At 35.8% G+C, this 22,106-nt stretch overlaps 1 protein-coding gene and 1 long non-coding RNA gene across 12 annotated transcripts in view; both read left to right on the top strand.

Moving 5' to 3' along the window:
* Nucleotides 1–22,106, top strand: part of LOC127882255 (sialin-like) — a 53,461-nt gene that overhangs the window by 29,124 nt on the left and 2,231 nt on the right. The window contains exons 4-11 of one of the 10 annotated variants that reach the window (XM_052430804.1): nt 13,394–13,419; nt 14,050–14,179; nt 14,448–14,535; nt 14,744–14,839; nt 16,127–16,257; nt 16,654–16,803; nt 19,704–19,836; nt 21,216–21,366. The exons of 2 other annotated variants lie outside the window; for them this stretch is intronic. In XM_052430804.1, coding sequence (XP_052286764.1) covers nt 13,394–13,419; nt 14,050–14,179; nt 14,448–14,535; nt 14,744–14,839; nt 16,127–16,257; nt 16,654–16,803; nt 19,704–19,836; nt 21,216–21,366 — 905 coding nt within the window. The remainder of the gene's footprint in view (nt 1–13,393; nt 13,420–14,049; nt 14,180–14,447; nt 14,536–14,743; nt 14,840–16,126; nt 16,258–16,653; nt 16,804–19,703; nt 19,837–21,215; nt 21,367–22,106) is intronic. 7 more of the 10 variants (XM_052430805.1, XM_052430803.1, XM_052430808.1 and 4 more) reach the window with 7 other exon arrangements.
* On the top strand, nt 4,681–13,384 carry LOC127882266 (uncharacterized). Of its 2 annotated transcripts, XR_008050467.1 has the most exons (4): nt 4,688–8,005; nt 8,250–9,358; nt 12,597–12,823; nt 13,326–13,384. It is a non-coding gene; the product is annotated as an uncharacterized LOC127882266 (long non-coding RNA). The 2 variants fall into 2 exon arrangements; XR_008050466.1 differs by having other exon boundaries at nt 4,681–9,358.

The raw sequence follows: 22,106 nt of genomic DNA, 5'->3' as shown, positions 1-22,106 counted from the left end.
ACCTGTGAAAACAGGGTCTTCTTTGTCACAACTTATAGCATTGGTATAATAAAAAATTCTAAAACAGTCGTAGGGATCGTATTGTTTCATATGTTTAATATGCATCCTTCGTCTCATTTACATCGGCCAATGCACATTTAATTTATTGACAAGAAACTCGTCAGATAAATGCAAGTACACAATGATCCTAACATAGTTTTCTCTAGTTATCTGTGCACATGTATTGTCTCTTTGTTTAAAAGTCTTATATGGCGTTATTGGATAAAATTGTTAACAAACAATATTTTTTATCACACATGATCCTGATCATCATCATCAACAACACCACCATTATCCTCATCTTCTTCCTCCTCGTTGTCATATCTTCATCATCATCAGCAGCAGCAGATAAATCATGCACATTATCAGCATCATTACATCGTAACCACTACCATTATCGCCATTGCAGAAAAAACACCATCTGCATTATCTTCCTCACATAATCGTCAACATCGTCGTTATTTTCATCGGTACAATAATACTCAACATCATCATTATCAACGTTTTTGAAATACATTAATTAACCCATTTATGCCTAGTGGACTCTCCCATTCTTCAAAATTGGATCAATTCATTTCTAAAATTAGGGATGTCTAGTATATTTATTTCTATATTTAGAATATTTCTTACAGAAATTCCTTTAAGCAAACAGCGTAGACCCTAATGAGACGCCGCATGATGCGGCGTCTCATCTGGGTCTACGCTGTTTGCCAAGGTCTTTTTTTCTAGACGCTTGGCATAAATCGGTTAACCGTTACAATTTAAGAAAAACGGTTTCTGCGAGACATCGGTAACCGTGTATTTTTCGGCGATTCTCTATACCAATAAATCCATGTGACAATTTTAGAAAATACAAACTGTCAACAAATAATGCGTCATTTTTACTTACACATGACATAAAAAATGCAATGCTTAATGCCAGTAATAAGCTTTGAATGTTGACCTTTCACGGTGACCTTATGGACCGTGTCTGAGTCTTGAGATAAACGATATGTTAAACAAACTTTATCCTCCAAAGTATTTGCATTTACATCCGTGCTGGACCAAGTAATGCACATGAAATGTAAGAGGTTGGTGTGTTATATGTTTTAACTATGACAATTTTCTGGGATATTGACATCGTACTAGGGACTGGATTGTTGTATGCCATTTCCTTTTCATCTATCACCTAGCTTGGTTAAAGTTTTGCTTCGAACACTGAACTTGGTGTTTATTTGTATATTTGACATTGAAGTGTTGTCTAGAGCTAAATGTCCCCAGATCTTGTGGCAGTCACATAAACTTTGTCTATTCAGGCAAGTGTTGTTTTTTAACAGGCAACATAGCAACACCACAAACTCAGGTTTTAAACGTTTGATATATTCATGTAAATAGCTACATTAAATCAAATTAGTTTATATAAAGATTCCTTCTGAATACATTTCAGCACGATATCTTCAATCTATACCAAATCTATTTTTAGTAACACTTGCCTTTACCTTTATTCAAATGCCCTGCCTTCGCATCCTTTTGCTCTTAATCAAATACCCAATGAGTTGTATTGTCATTCAGATTAACATCAAGAGCCAGTTGACAATATAGAAGGATTATATTGAATGTCGCTTTACTCGTGCTGTGTGATTTTACACCTCTGTACCAAGCACATGCATAATTAGGTTGATATCGCTATTGTTGCCGGTCTAGCTACGCGGAATTTGCGTAATTTTGGTTCGAGAGACAAACAATCATTCGAGTCAATCGAAGTCATACAATTTAATTGATCGATACGGTTATCTGAAATAAAAACAATTAATATATGCAGTTATATATATATTCAAAATAATATATGTATGCATGCAGATGAAAATACAAAATCATAATGAACAGTGTTACATGGCGGTGTGGATATTAACTAACAATAAGTTATTTTAACCCATTTATGCCTATTGGACTCTCCCATCCTTCTAAATTGGATCAATTTATTTCCAAAATTAGGGATGCCTAGTATATTTATTTCTATATTTATAATATTTCTTACAGAAATTTCTTTAAGCAAACAGCGCAGGCGTCTCATCTTGGTCTACGCTGTTTACCAAGGCTTTTTTCTAGACGCTAGGCATAAATGGGTTAATAAATAACTGATTAACACAACCGTAACCGTCAGATTTCTTAAAAAAATACTATAAACAATCGACAGAGGAAATAAATCACAGAATTAAACTAGTTACCTACAGGAATACAAAGTATCCTACACAAATAATACAATGTCTCATCCAATACTGTAAGGTTTGTCTGAACCAATTTATAACAGTATATTTGAGGGAAACTGAATGATTGGATGTTATGTGTACGTGTTCAGAATAGGTTAGATTCAACTATAGGTTAACTATAAAAAATAATAAAACAACTGACGCTAAAGTCTAGGTTTTATAATAGAGCTAATTACAAATTCTCGACCATAATATTTAAAAAACTAAAAGTGTTTAAAATTACTTAATATTATTTATAACCTGTGCCACTATGTGGTATTGTATTTTAAAATAGTTATTTCGCTAGGTACGAGGGTATTTGTGACGGAGAATGCAGAACATTAACTGTGCCACCATATAAACGTTTGAGGACTCATGTCATCAGTTCAGTTCAATGCGTAGCTGAGTGTTTGTCTATTTAATCAACGCGTGTAAATACACACAGTGATATTTTGGAACAAAAATACCTAATATTATATAGCGACCACGAGCAAAAGCATATATTAGAACATGAAAAGTAGTACGCTATACATGCATTAATTAAACTTGCACATCTTGCCATTGTCACGTAATCGTTCATAGTTCATGGACGACACATAGTAACTAGCAATGTTCATTACTCTTAAATTACTGGTGTGTAGCCTATCATTCAATATCTCGTCATGCGCGTATTGCCATGGTGACGAGGTTTGCATTAACTACCATTTTCCCGTGTCGCGCATGGGACAAGTCCGTTCCTCTCTATTAATGTTAATTTCTTTGCATAATGCGGGATAAAATATTCAACAATACCATATATCAGTTACTAGTCCAATTTAATGTCTGACATAACTAATATTTTCAATTATACAAATACGTTGTGATTGCTACATGATTGTGTCTTTTTCCATCTGTTCACCTCTAGATCTAAATGCTAACTGACTATTTCCCTCTAACATTTGCCCCGTGAAACTCAGTTATGAATCCCATTGGTCAGTGTTCTATGCGTGCTTATTGCTGGTTGGCTAGATTACTGAAGATACTAAATCAATGAAGCCCTGGGAACGGGATAAACAAACCACCCAAATATTTACAAGCTTTATCAGAACAGAACAGAAAAGTTTATTTCGACTTAAGCATATACAGATCTTCGTCATAAACATACATAAGCAATAACAGCCTGCGTTAAATTAAATACAAAACATACATCATTTCGAAGAAATATCAATTTAAAGGAATGAAAAAAAAAATGTTTTAGTGAGGATGTCACATGGATGAGGTTACTACATAGTGATTACAAAATGTAAAAATGTTGTTTATTAATTGCAACACGTATAACATAATTATAAGCATATTGTCTTTGTGAAAAATATATAATTTATCCTACATATATAAGACATTTTCTTGCATTTTAAAGCATTTTACACAAAACATGGCTAGTTTTAGCACTATTTAATTTGAACTATTAAGTAGTTCTATAAACTTGAACATATTTGGGTGAGATCTATAATACTTTGGAATTAATGAATTCCTAACATCAGCATAGTAAGGACATTTAATAACAAAGTGATATTCATCTTCGATATCATTTAGGTTGCATAAAACACATTTTCGTTGATCTCTGACAATGTTCTGGTGTCTACCCGTTTCAATAAATAATTTGTGAGACGACAAACGTAATTTAGCAATGATATTCCTATGTTTTTTTTTATTTTCAACAATATCCAGAAACGCAGATCTTTCGAATATTGGTTTTAATTCCTGATATAAAATCATTGAACTAGACGATGTTACACTTACATTCCAGTTAGTAATATACTGATCTCGTAATCTGTTTTTTAGTAACGGAATTAATTGATTAGAGTTCACGGAATCGGGAAATAGCCATACATCGTTAAAACCGGTTTGGTTGAGAATGTCCCGTACTCTCGATGACCAATTGTTTGTGTTATTTTTTCGTTCAATTTCTAGTCTCTGTGATAGTAAAATGTGTTGAAGAATACAATTACTCTGTTTTACTGTATATAGTTTCAAAAAGTATTTAACGATCCTGACATATCTGTCTAAATACAAGGGGAATCGACCAACTTCGGCAAATAGCGATAATGAGTTTGTTTACATTTAATATTCTTTTAAAAAAATTACGATGAACGCGCTCAATGTTTTCCGCTTTCATAAATCCCCAAACCTCACAGTTATAGTTTAAAATTGATGATACACATGCATTGAATAAATTAAACATGATATTTATAGGTACGTTCATGTCTTTTGTTAGAGAGAACAAAGAATGCATAGCTTTTAAAGCTTTGCCATACAGTGTATTTGTTGCGGCCACAAATGAGCCACCGCTTGACACGACAATTCCAAGGTAATTAAAATTGTTAACAAATATAATTTTCAATGTTTGAAATTTATTGAATGAGTCAAAAATTACTTTCCCTTCAGTATGAATTTGCCGCTAGAGGCGCTCTAGAAGCACGAGGTTTTCGTGCATGGTTAAAACGTGGTCAGTTTTCGTCATTCAGCTTTGGGAACTCGCACGGTATACATGTTATTTTTCGGCTGGGGTTTACACAATGGACGACATGGAGCGAGCCACGTGTTCGGAAGACATAAATAACAATTTAAAGGAAATTCTGTTTGAATTAAAGAAACAGCAAGTTGATATAACTTCTTTGAAACAGTAAGTTAGTTTACCAGTGTCGTCTAAACAAGACCATAATGACATTAAATGGAAATATGAAGGACACAAACAGCAATATGATTTCAATTGTGATGTCCATGAAGGAATCAAGCAATGCATGTGGGCAATTGAAAACCAGAAAAGCGACTACGCAAAGGAAGTTTTATCGGAGGTTGCCAAGAAAATTCACACGAGAAATAAACACATAAGGATAGCGGAAACGTCAGAAGGCGGGTGGGAAACTGTCAAACAGTATGAACAGAACCCCCTCGCGAGTGACTCTGATGACGAGTCGAGAATCAATAGGGTGGATTCTAAAGCTTTAAAGAAAAAGAAGGTTAAGCAGGCGAAGTTAAAGAAAAAGCCAGCCGTCCTGTATGGACACTCGGACGCACTCCGTCAGTTGCTTGAGGGACAGGCAGGAACACGTCTGGCGCCGTACCCGTTACCACAGAGGCCCACACCACCGTCGATTGGTTCTTTTCGTGGCTACTCTGGATGGGGTCCCCAGCTCGGGCCATGCTTCGCGTGTGGACAGGTCGGTCACATCCGGCGGACGCGCCCCACCACCAGAGGGCAGCAAGCGAGCGCTCAGGCCAGGAAGTACTGATGCCACTGAGGCGAGCCCACCCGTGACCGAAAGTGCTGTATTTAAAGATGAGTATTACATTCATGAACAAAATGACAGATTTACTAATGATTATTTTATTTACGAGCAAGGTCAGAAAGACATTATTGTTAAAAATAGATTGAAAGAACATATCCAATTTTGGAAAAACATTGGCGCCAATCAATTTATTATTGATTCTATAGAACACGGTTATAAGATTCCATTTTATTCTTTACCCGAAAGCGTATTGCTTAAAAACAATAAATCAGCACGTGATAATAGGGAGTTTGTAAGGAAAGCCATTACAAATTTGTTCGATCGGGATTTGGTAGAAAAAAACAGATGCCCCTCCTCGTGTTGTTTAATCCACTTTCTGTATCCATTCAAAGTAATGGTAAAAAGCGTCTCATTTTGGATCTGAGATGGGTAAATAAACACGTATGGAAACAATCGGTTAAATATGAGGATTTGAGATTAGGTTTGATGTTTGTTAAAGAAAGGGGATATATGATAAAGTTTGATATACATTCTGCTTACCATTTTGTGGATATATATCCTGAACATACGACTTACCTTGGGTTTTCGTTTGAAGATGATCATGGTGTAGTTAGTTACTTTAGGTTCAAGGTTCTTGCATTCGGGTTGAGTGTAGCACCTTATTTTTTCACTAAGCTTACAAGGCCACTTATAGCAAAGTGGAGGGGCGAAGGTAAACGAGTTATTATGTTCTTGGATGATGGTTTTGGTACACATGATAATTATGAGGAGACGAAAAAGCTTGCGTCTGATATAAAGCAAGATTTGCTTCTTTCTGGGTTTATCCCTAATGTAGATAAATGTATCTGGGAACCAGTACAGGAAATGGAGTGGCTGGGTGTTAATATTAATATGAGAGAGTTTTCAATAAGAATTCCTGAAAGAAGAATTAGCAAGGCTATGAATACCATCAAGAGTTTATTGGGCTCTGTATATTTGCCAGTAAGAAAGGTAGCTAGTTTTATTGGTCAAATTATTTCTATGAGTATTGTAATTGGCCCTGTAGCTCAAATAATGACTAGATATTTGAGTATCGATGTTGCGAAAGAGTGCACGTGGAATGCGTACGTTAAGTTGTCAATCGATAGTGTAGAGTAATTGGCATTTTGGAGAGAAACGCTCAATTTGCTTAACAAAAGATTGCTTGTTGCTACTGGCGCGTGCTCAAAAATAGTATACAGTGATGCATCTGCTGTGTCTTATGCCGGATATGAGGTAGGGACGGTGAATGGTGTGGCGCATGGGTCATGGTCGTCAGAGGAGACTAAAATGTCTCCTACTTGGCGGGAACTTTGTGGAGTTTATAGAGTTTTAAAGTCATTAATTGATGTGCTTGCAAGTCACCGCGTTAAATGGTTTACAGACAATCAGGGAGTTTGTAGTGTTATTAAAAAAGGTTCTATGAAAAAGGATCTACAAGATTTAGCTATCAAAATATTCCAATTAACAGCGAAAAATTCAATTCATTTAGAAGTTGAATGGATTCCGAGAGAAGAAAACGGTTTGGCAGATTATTTATCTAAGATTGTAGAGACGGATGACTGGGGAATTGGTTAAAATGTATTTGAAATGTTGCAAAGTAAATGGGGCCATTTAGATGTAGATGTTTTTGCGTCAGAACATAATGCTAAAGTTTTAACATTCTTTAGTAGATTTTGGTGCCCTAAATCAACAGGTATCGATGCATTTACATTTGACTGGAATATGTTTTTTTGGGCTGTACGTTCCTCCTGTTACTCTAATTCCCAGAGTTTTGAGTAAAATGGCGTATTGTAAAGCGAAAGGCGTTTTGGTTGCGCCAGAATGGAAATCGGCTAGTTTTTGGCCACTTATATGTGATAATTCTGGCGACTTTAGTGCATTTGTTAAAGATTTTATCTTTTTGCCTACAAATAAAGATTCATATACACCATGCAGAAATGGTGTTGGAATATTTGGTACAGAAAACCTGCGGTTCAGAATGATTGCTTTTTTCGTTGAGTTTTAAAGGCTGTACTCGTCATGTGTAATTTACCATATCATGAATAAGGTGTTTCCCTATATAACTAATTATGTTTTTGACCTAAATTCAAAAGAGGGAGCACGAGGTTTTCGGGAGCACGAGGTTTTCGTGCATGGTTAATGAGTATGCGCTGAGGTGTACAGCGGTTCTGGCGCTTGCCATTTTACAGTGACCTGTAACACACAAGGTGTGGGAACGTGCGTGTAAGCACGATACGAGGTGTCGGTATCGGCTGTAGTGGTTGTAATAGAAATTGGAATGTATTTGTCTGTTTTTTAAATGTGTGTGTTTATGTTGAATTTTTTATTAACACGAAGTTGTCGGTTTACATATGTTGTTAATTTTACTCGTGAATGAGTATGCGCTGTTGTGTTCAGCGGTTAAGGCGCTTGTCTTAATTGAAGCCACAGTGGCTTGTTACACACCAGGTGTGGGAACGTGCGTTTAAGCACGGTGCGACGTGCCGGTATCGGTTGTCGTGGTTGTATTATAAATTAATGCATTTATCTGTTGTTGTTGTTTTAATGAGTGGGTTAATGTTAAAGTTTTTATAAACACGAATTTGTGTGTTTTAATATGTTGTTAATTTTACTCTTGAATGAGTATGCGCTGATGGTTCAGCGGTTAAGGCGCTTGTCTTAATAGAAGCCACAGTGGCTTGTTACACACCAGGTGTGGGAATGTGCGTTTAAGCCGGTATCGGCTGTCGGGTTATTAATATACATAGGGATGTATTAGTTTGTTTTGAACTTTTTATTAACATACATTTGTGTGTTTACATCTGTTTTTTTCAGAGACATGCAGATGACATAAACGCGCTGCCTGACGTCTTGGTGGGGGAGTGTCCTTGCTGCCGGAGTTACTCAAAGAATCAAGAGCTATGAACACATCAGAGGCATACAGAAGGGGGTTTAAAAGGTGGTGTGATTGGGCTTTGAGTAATAACTTAACCAGTGAGGATACTTTTCCCGCCAAGGCGTTTCATGTGGCTTTATATATGACATCTTTAATTCAAACTGCTCAGTCACCAAGTCCTATTGTGAATGCTTTTTATAGTATAAAGTGGTATCATGACTTGTTGGACTTACAATCACCAATCGATTCTAATTTAGTTAAAAATGTGTTAGAGGCTGCTAAGAGGAGACTAAGCAAACATTCGAATAGAAAAGAACCAATTTCTGTATCTGTACTTGAACAAGTTTTTCACTGTTTGTATAAAGAAAATAATGTGTTTAATCAAAGGACAATTTGTGCACTGTTACTTTCCTATGCTGCATTTTTAAGAAGTAGTGAGTTGTTGAATTTAAAGAGATGTGATATTATTATTTACCCAATGTATATGAGTATTTTTATTCAGTCATCCAAGACCGACAAGTATCGGGATGGAGCATGGGTGCCTTTAGCTAGAACTGGTACTGTTTTATGCCCAGTAGTTAATCTTGAAAGATATTTGGTGTGGGCTAAGATACCAAGTGATTCAGAATGTTTTGTCTTCTCTCAACTGTCAAAAACAAAAGAAGGTTTTAAACTAAGGCAATGTGATAAACATTTATCATACAGCAATTTAAGAAAACTTTTAATTGATGCTATCAAACCTTTTGTAAGTGATATAAAATGTTATGGTTTACGTTCATTGAGATCGGGTGGAGCCACAGCGGCAGCTAACATGGGTATTCCTGACCGTTTGTTTTAGCGTCACGGACGATGGTCCAGTGAGTCCGCGAAGGATGGTTATGTCAAGGATTCGATAGATGACAGGCTAAGGGTGTCTAAGTGTTTAGGTTTGTAATTGTTATAATTATGTAAATATTAAGAACAATTGTTATAATATTTATTTGTTGACAATTATGTTACGTTTAGTAGCCCGTTCTTTTAATTCAGCCGGTATGCGAGTCCCTGCGGCTAGTACCAAAAAACAGAGTTTTTGTTTGTTTGCTATATAGGCAAAGGAGGGATGTAAGGGAATTTCTATTTCTTGACCGTTATACGTCCATTTTAACGTTTTATTAGCTCATCTATTTTTTGAAAAAAAATTATGAGCTATTGTCATCACCTTGGCGTCGGCGTCGGCGTCGGCGTTGGATTTGGCGTTGGCGTCCGGTTAAGTTTTGCGTTTAGGTCCACTTTTCTCAGAAAGTATCAATGCTATTGCATTCAAACTTGGTACAGTTACTTACTATCATGAGGGGACTGGGCAGGCAAAGTTAGATAACTCTGGCGTGCATTTTGACAGAATTATGTGCCCTTTTTATACTTAGAAAATTGAAAATTTTGGTTAAGTTTTGCGTTTAGGTCCACTTTTTTCAGTAAGTATCAATGCTATTGCATTCAAACTTGTTACACTTACTTACTTTAATGAGGCGACTGGGAAGGCAAAGTTAGATAACTCTGGCGTGCATTTTGACAGAATTATGTGCCCTTTTTATACTTAGAAAATTGAAAATTTTGGTTAAGTTTTGCGTTTAGGTCCACTTTTCTCAGTAAGTATCAATGCTATTGCATTCAAACTTGGTACACTTACTTACTATCATGAAGGGACTGGGCAGGCAAAGTTAGGTAACTCTGGCGTGCATTTTGACAGAATTATGTGTCCTTTTTATACTTAGAAAATTGAAAATTTGGTTAAGTTTTGTGTTTAGGTCCATTTTATTTCTTAAGCATCAAAGCTATTGCTTTCATACTTGCAACACTACCTAACTATCATAAGGGGACTGTGCAGGCAAAGTAATGTAACTCTGACTGGCATTTTGACAGAATTATGTGCCCTTTTTATACTTAGAAAATTGAAAATTTGATTAAGTTTTGTGTTTAGGTCCACTTTATTCCTACAGTATCAAAGCTATTGCTTTCATACTTGCAACACTTATTAACTATCATAAGGGGACCGTGCAGGCAAAGTTATGTAACTCTGACTGGCATTTTGACGGAATTATGGGCCCTTTATACTTAGAAAATTGAAAATTTGGGTAAGATTTATGTTTTGGTCCACTTTACCCCTAAAGTATCATAGATATTGCTTTCATACTTGGAACACTCACAAACTATCATAAGGGTACAGTAAAAGGACAAGTTGCATAACTCTGATTGTCATTGTTACGGAATTATGGCCCTTTTTTGACTTAGTAAATTTTAAAATATGGTTAAATTTTGTGTTTCGATCCATTTTACTTCTTAAGTATCAAGGCTATTGCTTTCAAACTTCAAATACTTTCATGGCATCATGAGGTTACTGTACATGGCAAGTTGAATTTTACCTTGACCTTTGAATGACCTTGACTCTCAAGGTCAAATTATTAAATTTTGCTAAAATTGCCATAACTTCTTTATTTATGATTAGATTTGATTGATACTTTGACGAAACTACTCTTACCTGACATACCACAAAAGACTCCAACCAAACCATCCCCCGTGCCCTCCCCCCCCTCCCCCCCCTCCCCACCCTCCCCCCTTCCCCTCCCTATTTTTTTTTTTAAGATCATCTCACAAATGACCACCACACCCTCACACTATACCCCCACCTCACCCCCCACCCCACCCCACCCCCATTTATTTTTTGTTGTTTTTATTTTTTTTATTTTTTTTAAGATTATCTCACAAATTACCACCACACCCTCACACTATACCCCCACCCCACCCCCCCCCACCCCACCCCCCATTTTTTTTTTTTTTTTTTTTTAGATCATCTCACAAATTACCACCACACCCTCACACTATACCCCCCCATCGCCCCCCCACCCCCCCCCCCCCCCGCCCCCGATTTTTTTTTCGCTTTTTTGGAAGATAATGTTATAAATGTCCACAACCCCACACTATACACCCCTCTTCACTCCGCCCCTCCCTCCTTTGTGATTGAAAATGAGAGTCCCTTCACCTTTAAAAAGAAAATAGATGAGCGGTCTGCACCCGCAAGGCGGTGCTCTTGTTTTACTAATTGTGCCTCCTTTCCGGAATACCATGACCTTAGTTTTTTCAATGTTGACTGTTAAATTCCACGTATCTGTATAAACACTTTTGCTTGACCAATACAAACATACCCGGCCTTTTGTCAACTTCTTTAATCTCTCCCTCAACGATTAGCTTATTTGTACATATGTGCACTTTGTGACTGTCATTTTTCAATAAAGTAATCCCAAAATATTCCACCTACAAATTCCTACCATAACGTGACACCATGTTGCACCTTTATTTATTTATAAAATCGCGTAGCAGATACCATTTAAGGACATTGAACAACCTACTCTTATTTGCGGTTTTTTTGGTAGCGCTACGCACCATTTTATCTTTGGTGAAGCGAAAACGCACATTACCACAGTAATCAGCAATATTAGGAATGGAACCGTAAAATAATTCATCCGAAAAAGGTAAAACAATAACGTTATGTTGTAAAAATGCTCATATTAAAAAAATATGTATAAAAATAAAAACAAAATATTTATAAAAATAAAAACTTGAAATTGTGTTATATTATGAAAATGAAAAATATTAATTTCAATAACTGTAAATTTTGTACAGACGATTCACATAATTGCTCAAAATTGTGGGCAAATACCGCAATGTTACCATACACACAAAATTTATTAATAGCCATGAACAAATAAACCTGGCTGCATAAGGTTAGATTTTCGAATTGCATTTATTTGAAGATTTATGTAAACACTAGTGCATCCCGTATCTGCATATACATTTAGAAAGTTGTTGAACATTTCTATGAATGATTTGAAGGAAACTTTCGTAAATAATGACTATATTAAAACATTCTTAATGGCACTTTACGTTATGTTTAAATTATGCACAATTAAAAATAAATGAGGTTACACAGTTAAATTATTCGCTTACGGGTCGATTGCTTTTTTTCTAATCCGAATTTTTTGTTGATCATACCGGCATCTTAAACTTTCTTAAAATAAACGATTGAAAAAATACACTCGGTGTGTTTTAAACACAATACATGTATCTCAAGTTGATGCTTTAAAACGGTTTGTTGACTGCCTGATCTTTATATTGAATCATCCGTTCTAGTCCCAGGATGCTGCTCACCAAGGTGGTTGTTAGCCTACATAGGATTTTTCGGATTTGGCGTTGTGTACGCACTGCGTGTCAACCTCAGTGTCGCAGTTGTATGCATGATCAAGACTCCTGTCGCTGATTTTAGCGGGAAAAATAACACCTGGAATACGACAGCCGCTCCTCCGAATGGCGAAGGAACTTGTGTCGCAGAAAACGAGAAGGCGTCAAACTCGAATGATGTAAATATTTCAGGATAACATTTGTACATACTGTAAATTTTATTTCGTCAGTCGCTTTACACATAATTCGTGTTAACCGATAGATGTGGAAGAAAAATATAAACTAAAAAAACCGAAGAAATGCATACTGCGTTTGAAATTTGAAATCATACACTGTCTTAATACACAATTATGATCAATATTTAACTGATAAGTACATGCGCATTAAACGTTTAACATAAACACACATTTCATTTATTAATTGAATCGTGTTCTGAGAAAACTGGGCATAATGCATGTGCGTAAAGTGTCGTCCCAGATTAGCCTGTGTAGTCCGCACAGGCTAATCAGGGACGACACTTTCCGCCTAAATTGGATTTGTGCTAAGAAGAGACTTCATTTAAACGAATAATGTCATAAAAGCGGAGAGTGTCTCTGATTAGCCTATATTTTTGTTTATTGGCCTTTTCCACTGGCAGTGATACAGTGAATTGACTAGTACCGGTATTTCATAATATTCTAGAGGGCCGAATTCGACTGGGACTCCACCATGAAATCTACGTTGCTTGCCTCGTTCTTATAGTGACACAGCTCCCCGGGGGCATGATTGCCGACAGGTAAATGAAGCATTTTGTATATTAATAGACATCTCTCTTTATTGTTTATGTTCGCTGTCAGGCATATAATAGACGCCGCATTCACATGTAAAATCCTTCCATAGCTTAACTAATTTCGGATGGTACTTTCCATTACTTCATGAAACCAGTGCAAATTTCTACCTAAGAATGTTATTTTATATACAAATTATGGACATTTCAGATAAAATAACGATTTAAATTCATTTATAATAACACTGATATATTGGAATCAAGCTCCGTTATATGGTGAGTAATAGCGTTGGAGATTTGATACGAGTTATGGTCGAAACGAGTCAAATCTCTGCGCGATGGGTGTATAAATGTATGATAAAATGCGCGTAGGAAAACATTAAAAACATTGTTTTGGGGATTGAATACCCATGTGCTTAGTTAACAAATATTGCTAGGCATTTGGTAAAAACGATTAATCTTCCTTGGAATGCTTAACGCGGACAAATGATTGCTATTTCCAGTTCTGCAGGTAACTATAATTTATCGAAACACATTATTTCACTTTTGTGAATCGCAAGCAAACTATTCACGGACTCTACGATAGGACTTTGTGGGCACTATTCAGAATTTATGATAAATTATGTGTCATACTTTCAGATATGGCGGGAAGCGCGTTCTACTTATCACCATGTTCCTGTCATCCTTACTGACTATTCTAGAACCCGTCGCTGCCCGTACAACCGTAATCTTGTTATATGTGATACGAGTGCTGCTGGGGTTATTAACGGTAAGTACCTTGTTGCTTTATAAGCGTGTAAACGCTGTTAACGGTAAATGGTCACACCTTCTTTGGTATGTATATACAAACAAAGGCAAATGGAAAAACGACCATATTGTTATCATAACCTCAGTGATATACGCATCCGATCCTTTTTTTGTTAAACATTTTTATCATTTTGGGATGTGCTTATGGAGGTTATTAATTTGCCCGCTATGCAAGCAACCTCTCATGTTGCTTTTAAAATTGCTAATTCGTTTTTATGTTCATATTTTAGGCAGTGACATTCCCCGCTATGCATGCAATGTGGGGGCGATGGGCACCGCCTCTCGAGAGAAGCAAACTAACTAACGTTTGTTACGCAGGTGTGCACTAAATCTTTTTTACAAATGTTAATAATTGCCTTTTATGGCTACACTTGTGATTATTCATACTGATACTGTTCAAATTGAATTGTAATTTAATATAATAATTAGTTAAAAACATGCGCAGTATTATCAACAGTAAATTTTATTTTCCATTCAGATAATTATCACAATATTTTTGCATGTAGAGAGTCACCTATGTTTTCAGGGACAACATTAGGCTTTGCGTTTACTTTTGCAACATCCGGGCTACTATGTGAATATGGGTTCGATAACGGTTGGGGCTCAATTTTCTACATTACGGGTAGGTTGCTATAATGGTTTGTATGTTTCTGGATCCTTAGATCGACGTTGAACCGATCTATTAATGTGGCTCTATTTTATCTGTATTAGGTTCTAAATAACGTAAATAAGATGATCCCTGCTATAAACACGTACATCAAGTCAGATACATTTGTTAAAGTAACGGAAAACACAGTTATTAGATCTCGTCATTATATTACAATATGGAAATCAGTATTGCAATGACCCAGTCCGGTCATTATACGCCTATTTGCTTAAGGTTTATACTTACGTGGAATGCAGTTTCCAGAGTGATACTACTAATAATTATACTAATATTAATGATGACGAAGATGACAATAATGATGATGATGATGATGATAATAATAATAAAAATAATTGCACTAACCTCGTTTTTCACATAAGGCTGGCTATGTCCATTGTTTAAATCACTTTAACACTATAATCCATTTCTTGTCCATTACTTTTCCGTTATAACGAATTATAATGTGCATGAATAGAAAACCAAGTATGACATTAACTGTTTCCATTTGTTCCTGTTGTTTATAGAGAGGCCATATTTATGCATTTGTATGTAAATGTTATGAATAAATCTGACCTGTCATGGCCGCTAAGACGCCGAATTTGCCAGCATCATGGTGGATTCTGACAGCTCAGGCTGACAGATTGTGATTGGTTGATTTTACGAGCTGTCAGAATCCTATTGGCTGATTGGGATGATGATGGCAGGCTGTCATATGGTCATTGGTCAGTTAAGGTCACGTGGGCACTTTTGAGAAAGTATATAAGGACGGTAGATTTCAAAATTGTCAGCACAACTTCCATCTTGGTAGCTCTACTTGACTGGGCAGTAAAGTGAGTCAAACATCTTGCGTAACTATCAATAACTTGAAACGTATTTTCGAGAAAGTGTCCACCCAAACGTGTCTATATTTGAAAGAACATTTTTAACCTACTAAATAAACATATTATTTAAACTGCCACCAGTCTTGTTGAATATAATACACTGAAAACCCAATAAACCCATCCTGACGGACGCCACAGTTTTATAAAGAATAAATGCAATATTATTTCATTAAAATTATTAGAAAAGATATTGTTGTTTACTGGTCTTTTATTTAGGGTTTGTTGCAAATTCACCAAACAAACTGAACAAAAAAAATTACATGAACATAATTAAATTTTGATTTACCACCTCGTATCGTACAAAAAAAGCATCGGGCGTTTAATCGATCAAATACCAAAAAAATGGTTAATCTTATAATAGATTTGCATACACACTATGCAGGTGGTTTGGGCGTGCTTTGGTCGATTGCATGGTGGTATATTGCGGCAGATACCCCGAGCAAACATCCTCGTATCACAACGGCTGAGGTGAAGTACATCAATGGGAATATTGAGTACAACACAGATCGACAGGTATTGTTTTACGACATATTAACAGTGGTGTTGCAAAATGTTGCATCAGGTCAGTTGCAATTTAAACGCATATTGTATAACCGTATAATATTTTTCCAAGACTGGCAGTAGTCGGAATGCTTTTAACTTTAACTGCTTTATGAACAATTAAACCAGTTATGCCTAGATTCTAGAAAAAGGCCTTGATAAACAGCGTAGAATCAGATGAGACGCCGCATGATGCGGCGTCTCATCAGGGTCTGCGCTGTTTGCTTAAAGGAATTTCTGTAAGAAATAGTCTAAATATAGAAATAATAATACTAGATATCCCTAATTTTGGAAATAAATTGATCCAATTTAGAAGGATGGGAGAGTCAACTAGGCAAACGTCGAGTAAGCATACACGCGCAATTTCAGACTGGACCCATACCCTGGCGGTCATTACTGTCGGCCCCGTGTCTGTGGGCGACTCTCACTGCGCACGTGTGCAACAACTGGACAAACTACACCTTGCTCACGAACACCCCCACCTTCATGAAGGAGGTTCTTAAATACGACATAGAGGCTGTAAGCGGTGTTTGAAATATGCAAACGTTTAGAACATGTTATCAAACAAAATCATGTTGGTATCTACCCTAAACACTTTTATACTTTTTATATAGGTACACCTACGTTAAAGCAACATACACGTTTTTCTTTTTTTGCTTCTTGTTTTTATGTTTTTTACTCATACCTTACCTTAACTTGTGTAATGCTATTTCATGTTGGTTAACCTTTAAACCATGTTTGAATTTGACAATGATTAAAACATTTTTTATTCACGCCAACCATATATTTCATAGATAATATGACTGAGCTATAATTTATATTGGAAAAGAATGTGGACCACGTTTTCTCAAGTCGTGTATTTTTAACATAGAATGCTATATGCAAGATATATAATGTTTACAACGGAAACAAAAGTATGGAATTACAACAAATCATGTTGGTATATAAGGGGCTTAGCAAGAATGTATCAATTAGTTTCGGGAGTCCTATGTTCGCCAATAACATTTTCATAATTAGGACACGTTTCATCATTTGTACACATTTGGTCGAATGTAATACATATTTAAAATCATAATGCTCTACTTAGCCAATTAACATTCAATTAACAGATGCGTAAATAACAACTTCCAGAGAAAGAGCCAAACTGCGTACATGCTTTCATTCGCTTTAAACTTCTTGGTGTAATAACACAACATTTGTATATTAATTCTAAATATTTGTGTTTGAGCGATAAACAATGCTTACTCGATCATGGGTCATTGGCGTCGCCCTAGAGGGCGGCGACTAGTATGTAATGATTTTTGTTGTCGCTTATGGGAGGAGAAGTTATTTTACGGATAAATGTATATATTTTTGTTTTAAGAATATCTTGCATAGTGGTGATTTTTTGTGTACACTAGTGTAAATAAGTACATGTACTGCATTTGTTCCTATTACATTTATTACAACATTTATCGTCAATAATGCAAAGCTAATTGTTTTAATTTATAACTGATCCACAACTGGTCACACGGGAAAAATTACAGGGACTGGGTAAATACGCGAAACTTTCTGGTTTTGTATAAAAACCAATGATGTTTTGTATAAAAACAAAACATAATCAAAATATATTTATTTTGTGTTTTTTCTAATTTGCTTATTAGTGGAAAATCAATGTAGTACGATATTTGACGACCTATCGCGCAAGCAAGTTTATTGGAAGGCGTAGTGGTACGAAAACGTACAATGTATTAGTTTATTAATATACATATAATAACGATCGCTATACACAACTTCACCAAATAGCAGTACATAAGTGAATGTCAGCCGGAATAGCTCAGTTGGGAGAGCGTTAGACTGAAGTTGTTTACGCAACAGTCATCTAAAGGCCCCCCGGTTCAATCCAGGGTTCCGGCACGAACGGATCAGTTCGGCGGCTGACAATTTTTTTTCAGTCAGGTTAATAAATATAATAAAGCTTTATTTTATGTAGGCATTTTAAAATCCATTTTACTAAAATTGGACATTTTTATTAAAATTAATGGATGCAACGTGGTGACAACGTTAATAAAAATTTCTTACATCATTTAAATAACTTATAAAAAATACACGTGTTTTATATTAAAAAATAAATGCAAACAACACATCTATTATCCATGTATTTTTATGGTTGTCTATCATAGGCCTATCCCTACCACATATAGAGCGCAAAGCGCGACACGTATTATTGATTGTAACAATGAGTTGCGATAAAGTCAGCAGCCGCTTATCAATGAGGAGCTGTGTCCCAGCAATCCGTTTCCCTAGAGTCAAGCACTCCTCGGATTTTTTTTTAAGAACCACATATAGAGCGCGAACTATCGTGGTGGTATGGGCCCTTTAGCAGTATCCGACCATTACGTCCATAGTATCTTCCTTAGAAGTTGAGAAATTTTGAAATCCTTGTTCGAAGTCCACAATTTTCATCCGATTGTTCCCAAACTTTCACAGGTTTTTTATTTATCAATGAGGACCCAACCCAAATTCTATATGAGCAATATCGGACCTTAAGTCCAGAATTATGTCTCTTTGAATTTAAAAATAAAAGTGAAAAACTGCTTGGTTAGGTGATTATGTCAACATTTCCATCAGATTCTTACCAAACTTACAGTGTCTTCATATCAATGAGCATTTTTACCTCATTTAAAATGAGAAACATCGGGACAATAAGTCCAGTATTTTTTTCTATTAAAGTTGACAAAATAAACAATTTCCACTTGTTTAAAAGATTTCAGAACTTTCGTCTGAATCTTTCCAAACTTGTTAAGTGTTTTATATCAGTATTGCTTGAATCCTATTGAAAATGATGAATATCGGAGCAAAACATCTATTATGATCTTTTACTGAATTTCAAAGTATTGTGAAATGCAGCTTCTTTATACAATTTACAGTTATCATTCATTTTTTTTTCAAACTTTTACAGCGTTTTCATATCAACCCCTATCGTAAATGAGCAACGTAAAGATAAGTTCAGAATCATCTCCCCTTGAAGTTGAGAAAAATATAAAATTACGCTAACAAGATGAAGCAGATTTTTTAAAACCTACACAGTTCTGTTCCATTAATGAAAACTGCACACGGATACCAGTAAAAAAGGGAAACAAATGTAAATAAAATGAACTATGAAATATTCGGGGGTAACAACACAAAATCATAGATAATGCTTATTTGGGGGTTATAACACAACATCATAAATACTGGTTATTTGGGGGTTATAACACAAACTCATAGATAATGGTTATACCAGTATCTTTTTCTATTTTGTTTAAAATAATCGGCCAATATATTAATATTTACAGTGGAAAAAAAATCGTTCCATGTAACTTCATTGAGTGCCTTTTACACTGAAATTCCCGACGCCCTTTGATGCTGTGCATCAATACTTATCTTGTTCTTTCTAGAACGGAGTGCTTTCTGCAATCCCGTACATCTGCCAGTTCGTGAGCGCCCTATTGGCTGGATATATTGCCGACTACATCCGTCTAAAGGGATGGCTCAACACCACTCGCACGAGGAAGCTATTCCAAACTATATGTAAATATATCATACGCACGTTTATGTTTAATTACGTAAATATAAAGTCAGAAAACAAAAGTGAAAGGACATTTTTGCGGAATGAAATCAATTTTAATTTCAGAAAGGCGTACTTTGTCTTTATCAAGTTGCCCATAGCAAAACAAATGTACACCTACAAAAATAACACAACATACACTTCTTGGCTAAAATAGAAACCATCGTTTTGGAATGACAAAAGCAAACCATGTGTGACAAGGGGGGGGGGGGGGGGATTAAACCAGCTTAATATTGCCCGATTAAAAAAAATGTGTGACAGTTGTTTGTTTAGCTTCAATATTATACTGACAGAAGTTGTATTATGTTGACTTTGATTTTGCATTTAGTATAATCCACTTTTTATGTGTTTATTTTTGTGTGATAAACAACATTTGTGTATTTGTCAAGTGATTTTCATAATAGCTATAAACGCCGCTTTCGGTTATGAAACACTCATACATGAATTTATATTTTACCGAGGCCACAGAACGCACGAAAATATGGACTACACAGAAGCATTGAAAGCATTCCAAAACATTAAAGTCTCGCGGAATAGATCGTTGTTTTGCATATAAATCGTATAGCGAGAAATAAACTTTACATAAATTCATCGACATATATATTTATCGATGTTGACATCGAAAACCTGGTCTAAATCGGTTTGAATCGATACAATAATATATAAGTGATCATAAATACATGCAATAGGCGAAAATTATTGCAGCGTCGCGAGTTATGCAAATTATATATATATATTTAGCTCTCGCTAAAAAATACTTAGCATATGGACGATAAATACATAGATTTAGAAAAAACATAGCGTTGCAACTCAGTTTCCGTCTGTAATAGATGTATTTGCATTTGTTCTTACATTCTCCCCACTAAATTCTCCCGTATCCGCAATTTTGTTTGTTTAGATTTGAATTAACGTGTCGAATCATGAATATTAATTAGGTCGTGTTCGTACTATACCGTACTCGACACCCATAATAAAAATCGCTATATTGTTTGTTTTTAACCGATTTCAACCGAATTTTCAATTATATCCTAAATTAAAACACGTTTTCGTACGATTCTGCCCATATACATGTATATATCTGCCAACGGGGACGTTAAATGTGTCATATTATGTACATGAGTTAACAACTATGTTTTTAAGTATGTCATTTACTTTTACAATCACCCATGCTTCGTGCATTAACATGTTTCTGCACACCGTTCACATGGTACTTTCAGTTTGCTTTTTCATAATATTTGAACTTTCAAGCTGCGGATATTATTAAGACAATAAATTCTTCAGATATTGAAACATATCATTAAAATCCAAACATAATCAACAAATACACCGTTTATGTCAATAGCATTCGCCGGCGCAGGTGGTTGCCTTATTGGTACGGGGTACTGCACGTGTGAGGAGCGCTCTCTAGCGGTTGCTATGCTGTCTCTGGCCGTCATGTTCATGGGGTTAGGGAGGGTCGGTCATATGGTCAACCACGTGGACTTCGCACCAAAGTGAGTTTGACTTGTTACCACATTCATGTCATTGTGTATGCATGTTTTTCGCCATGTTTCATTAAAGTAACGTCGGTAAGTTAACTTACATATGTACGCACTTTTCTTAAAACTTTATACAGCGCACATACTCATTCTTGAATGAGTACAATGAGGTATACTACCTCGTAAATTAGTATTTGTCAGGTGTGTGTATGCAAGTTTTATGACAACTGAAAGCTAGATCATGTGAAGTGAACTTGAGCAAGTCATACTTATGATGGAAGTAACTTGGCTTCCACTACCAGATGTAAACCTTATGATAGGTCTACCCAATCAATTGCTCCCAATACCGTTCTTATACACTCCAATACTTCAAGGGGAAGCACCACATGATGCATATATTTAGAGAACGATTTGCGATTTGCTTCCTTTAAGTCCCAACTACTTCCCTTTCGAACTACAGCGAACAGAGAAAATGTGAGGACATTTAGGAATGAATTCTATATAAACCTCGTACTATTCATAACTTAAATACTTTGATATCAACCCTTTATTATTCGAATCTGTATCCAGTAAAACCTTGCATTATGCAAAGCAAATTCTGCATACATTCGACTTATTTTAGCATCACCGACCTTTTTGGGGGTCTTAAATTTAATCCAACTTCCAAATGTATATGTTACTTGGTTTTCTGGAATATTAATATAATTAAGCCGATGGTCGGTGAACCCAGTCAACTTTTATACACCTTTATTACA

This window comes from Dreissena polymorpha, chromosome 5 (assembly GCF_020536995.1).
Source record: "Dreissena polymorpha isolate Duluth1 chromosome 5, UMN_Dpol_1.0, whole genome shotgun sequence".
NCBI classification, from domain to species: domain Eukaryota; kingdom Metazoa; phylum Mollusca; class Bivalvia; order Myida; family Dreissenidae; genus Dreissena; species Dreissena polymorpha.
This window is presented reverse-complemented; position numbering and strand designations above follow the sequence as displayed.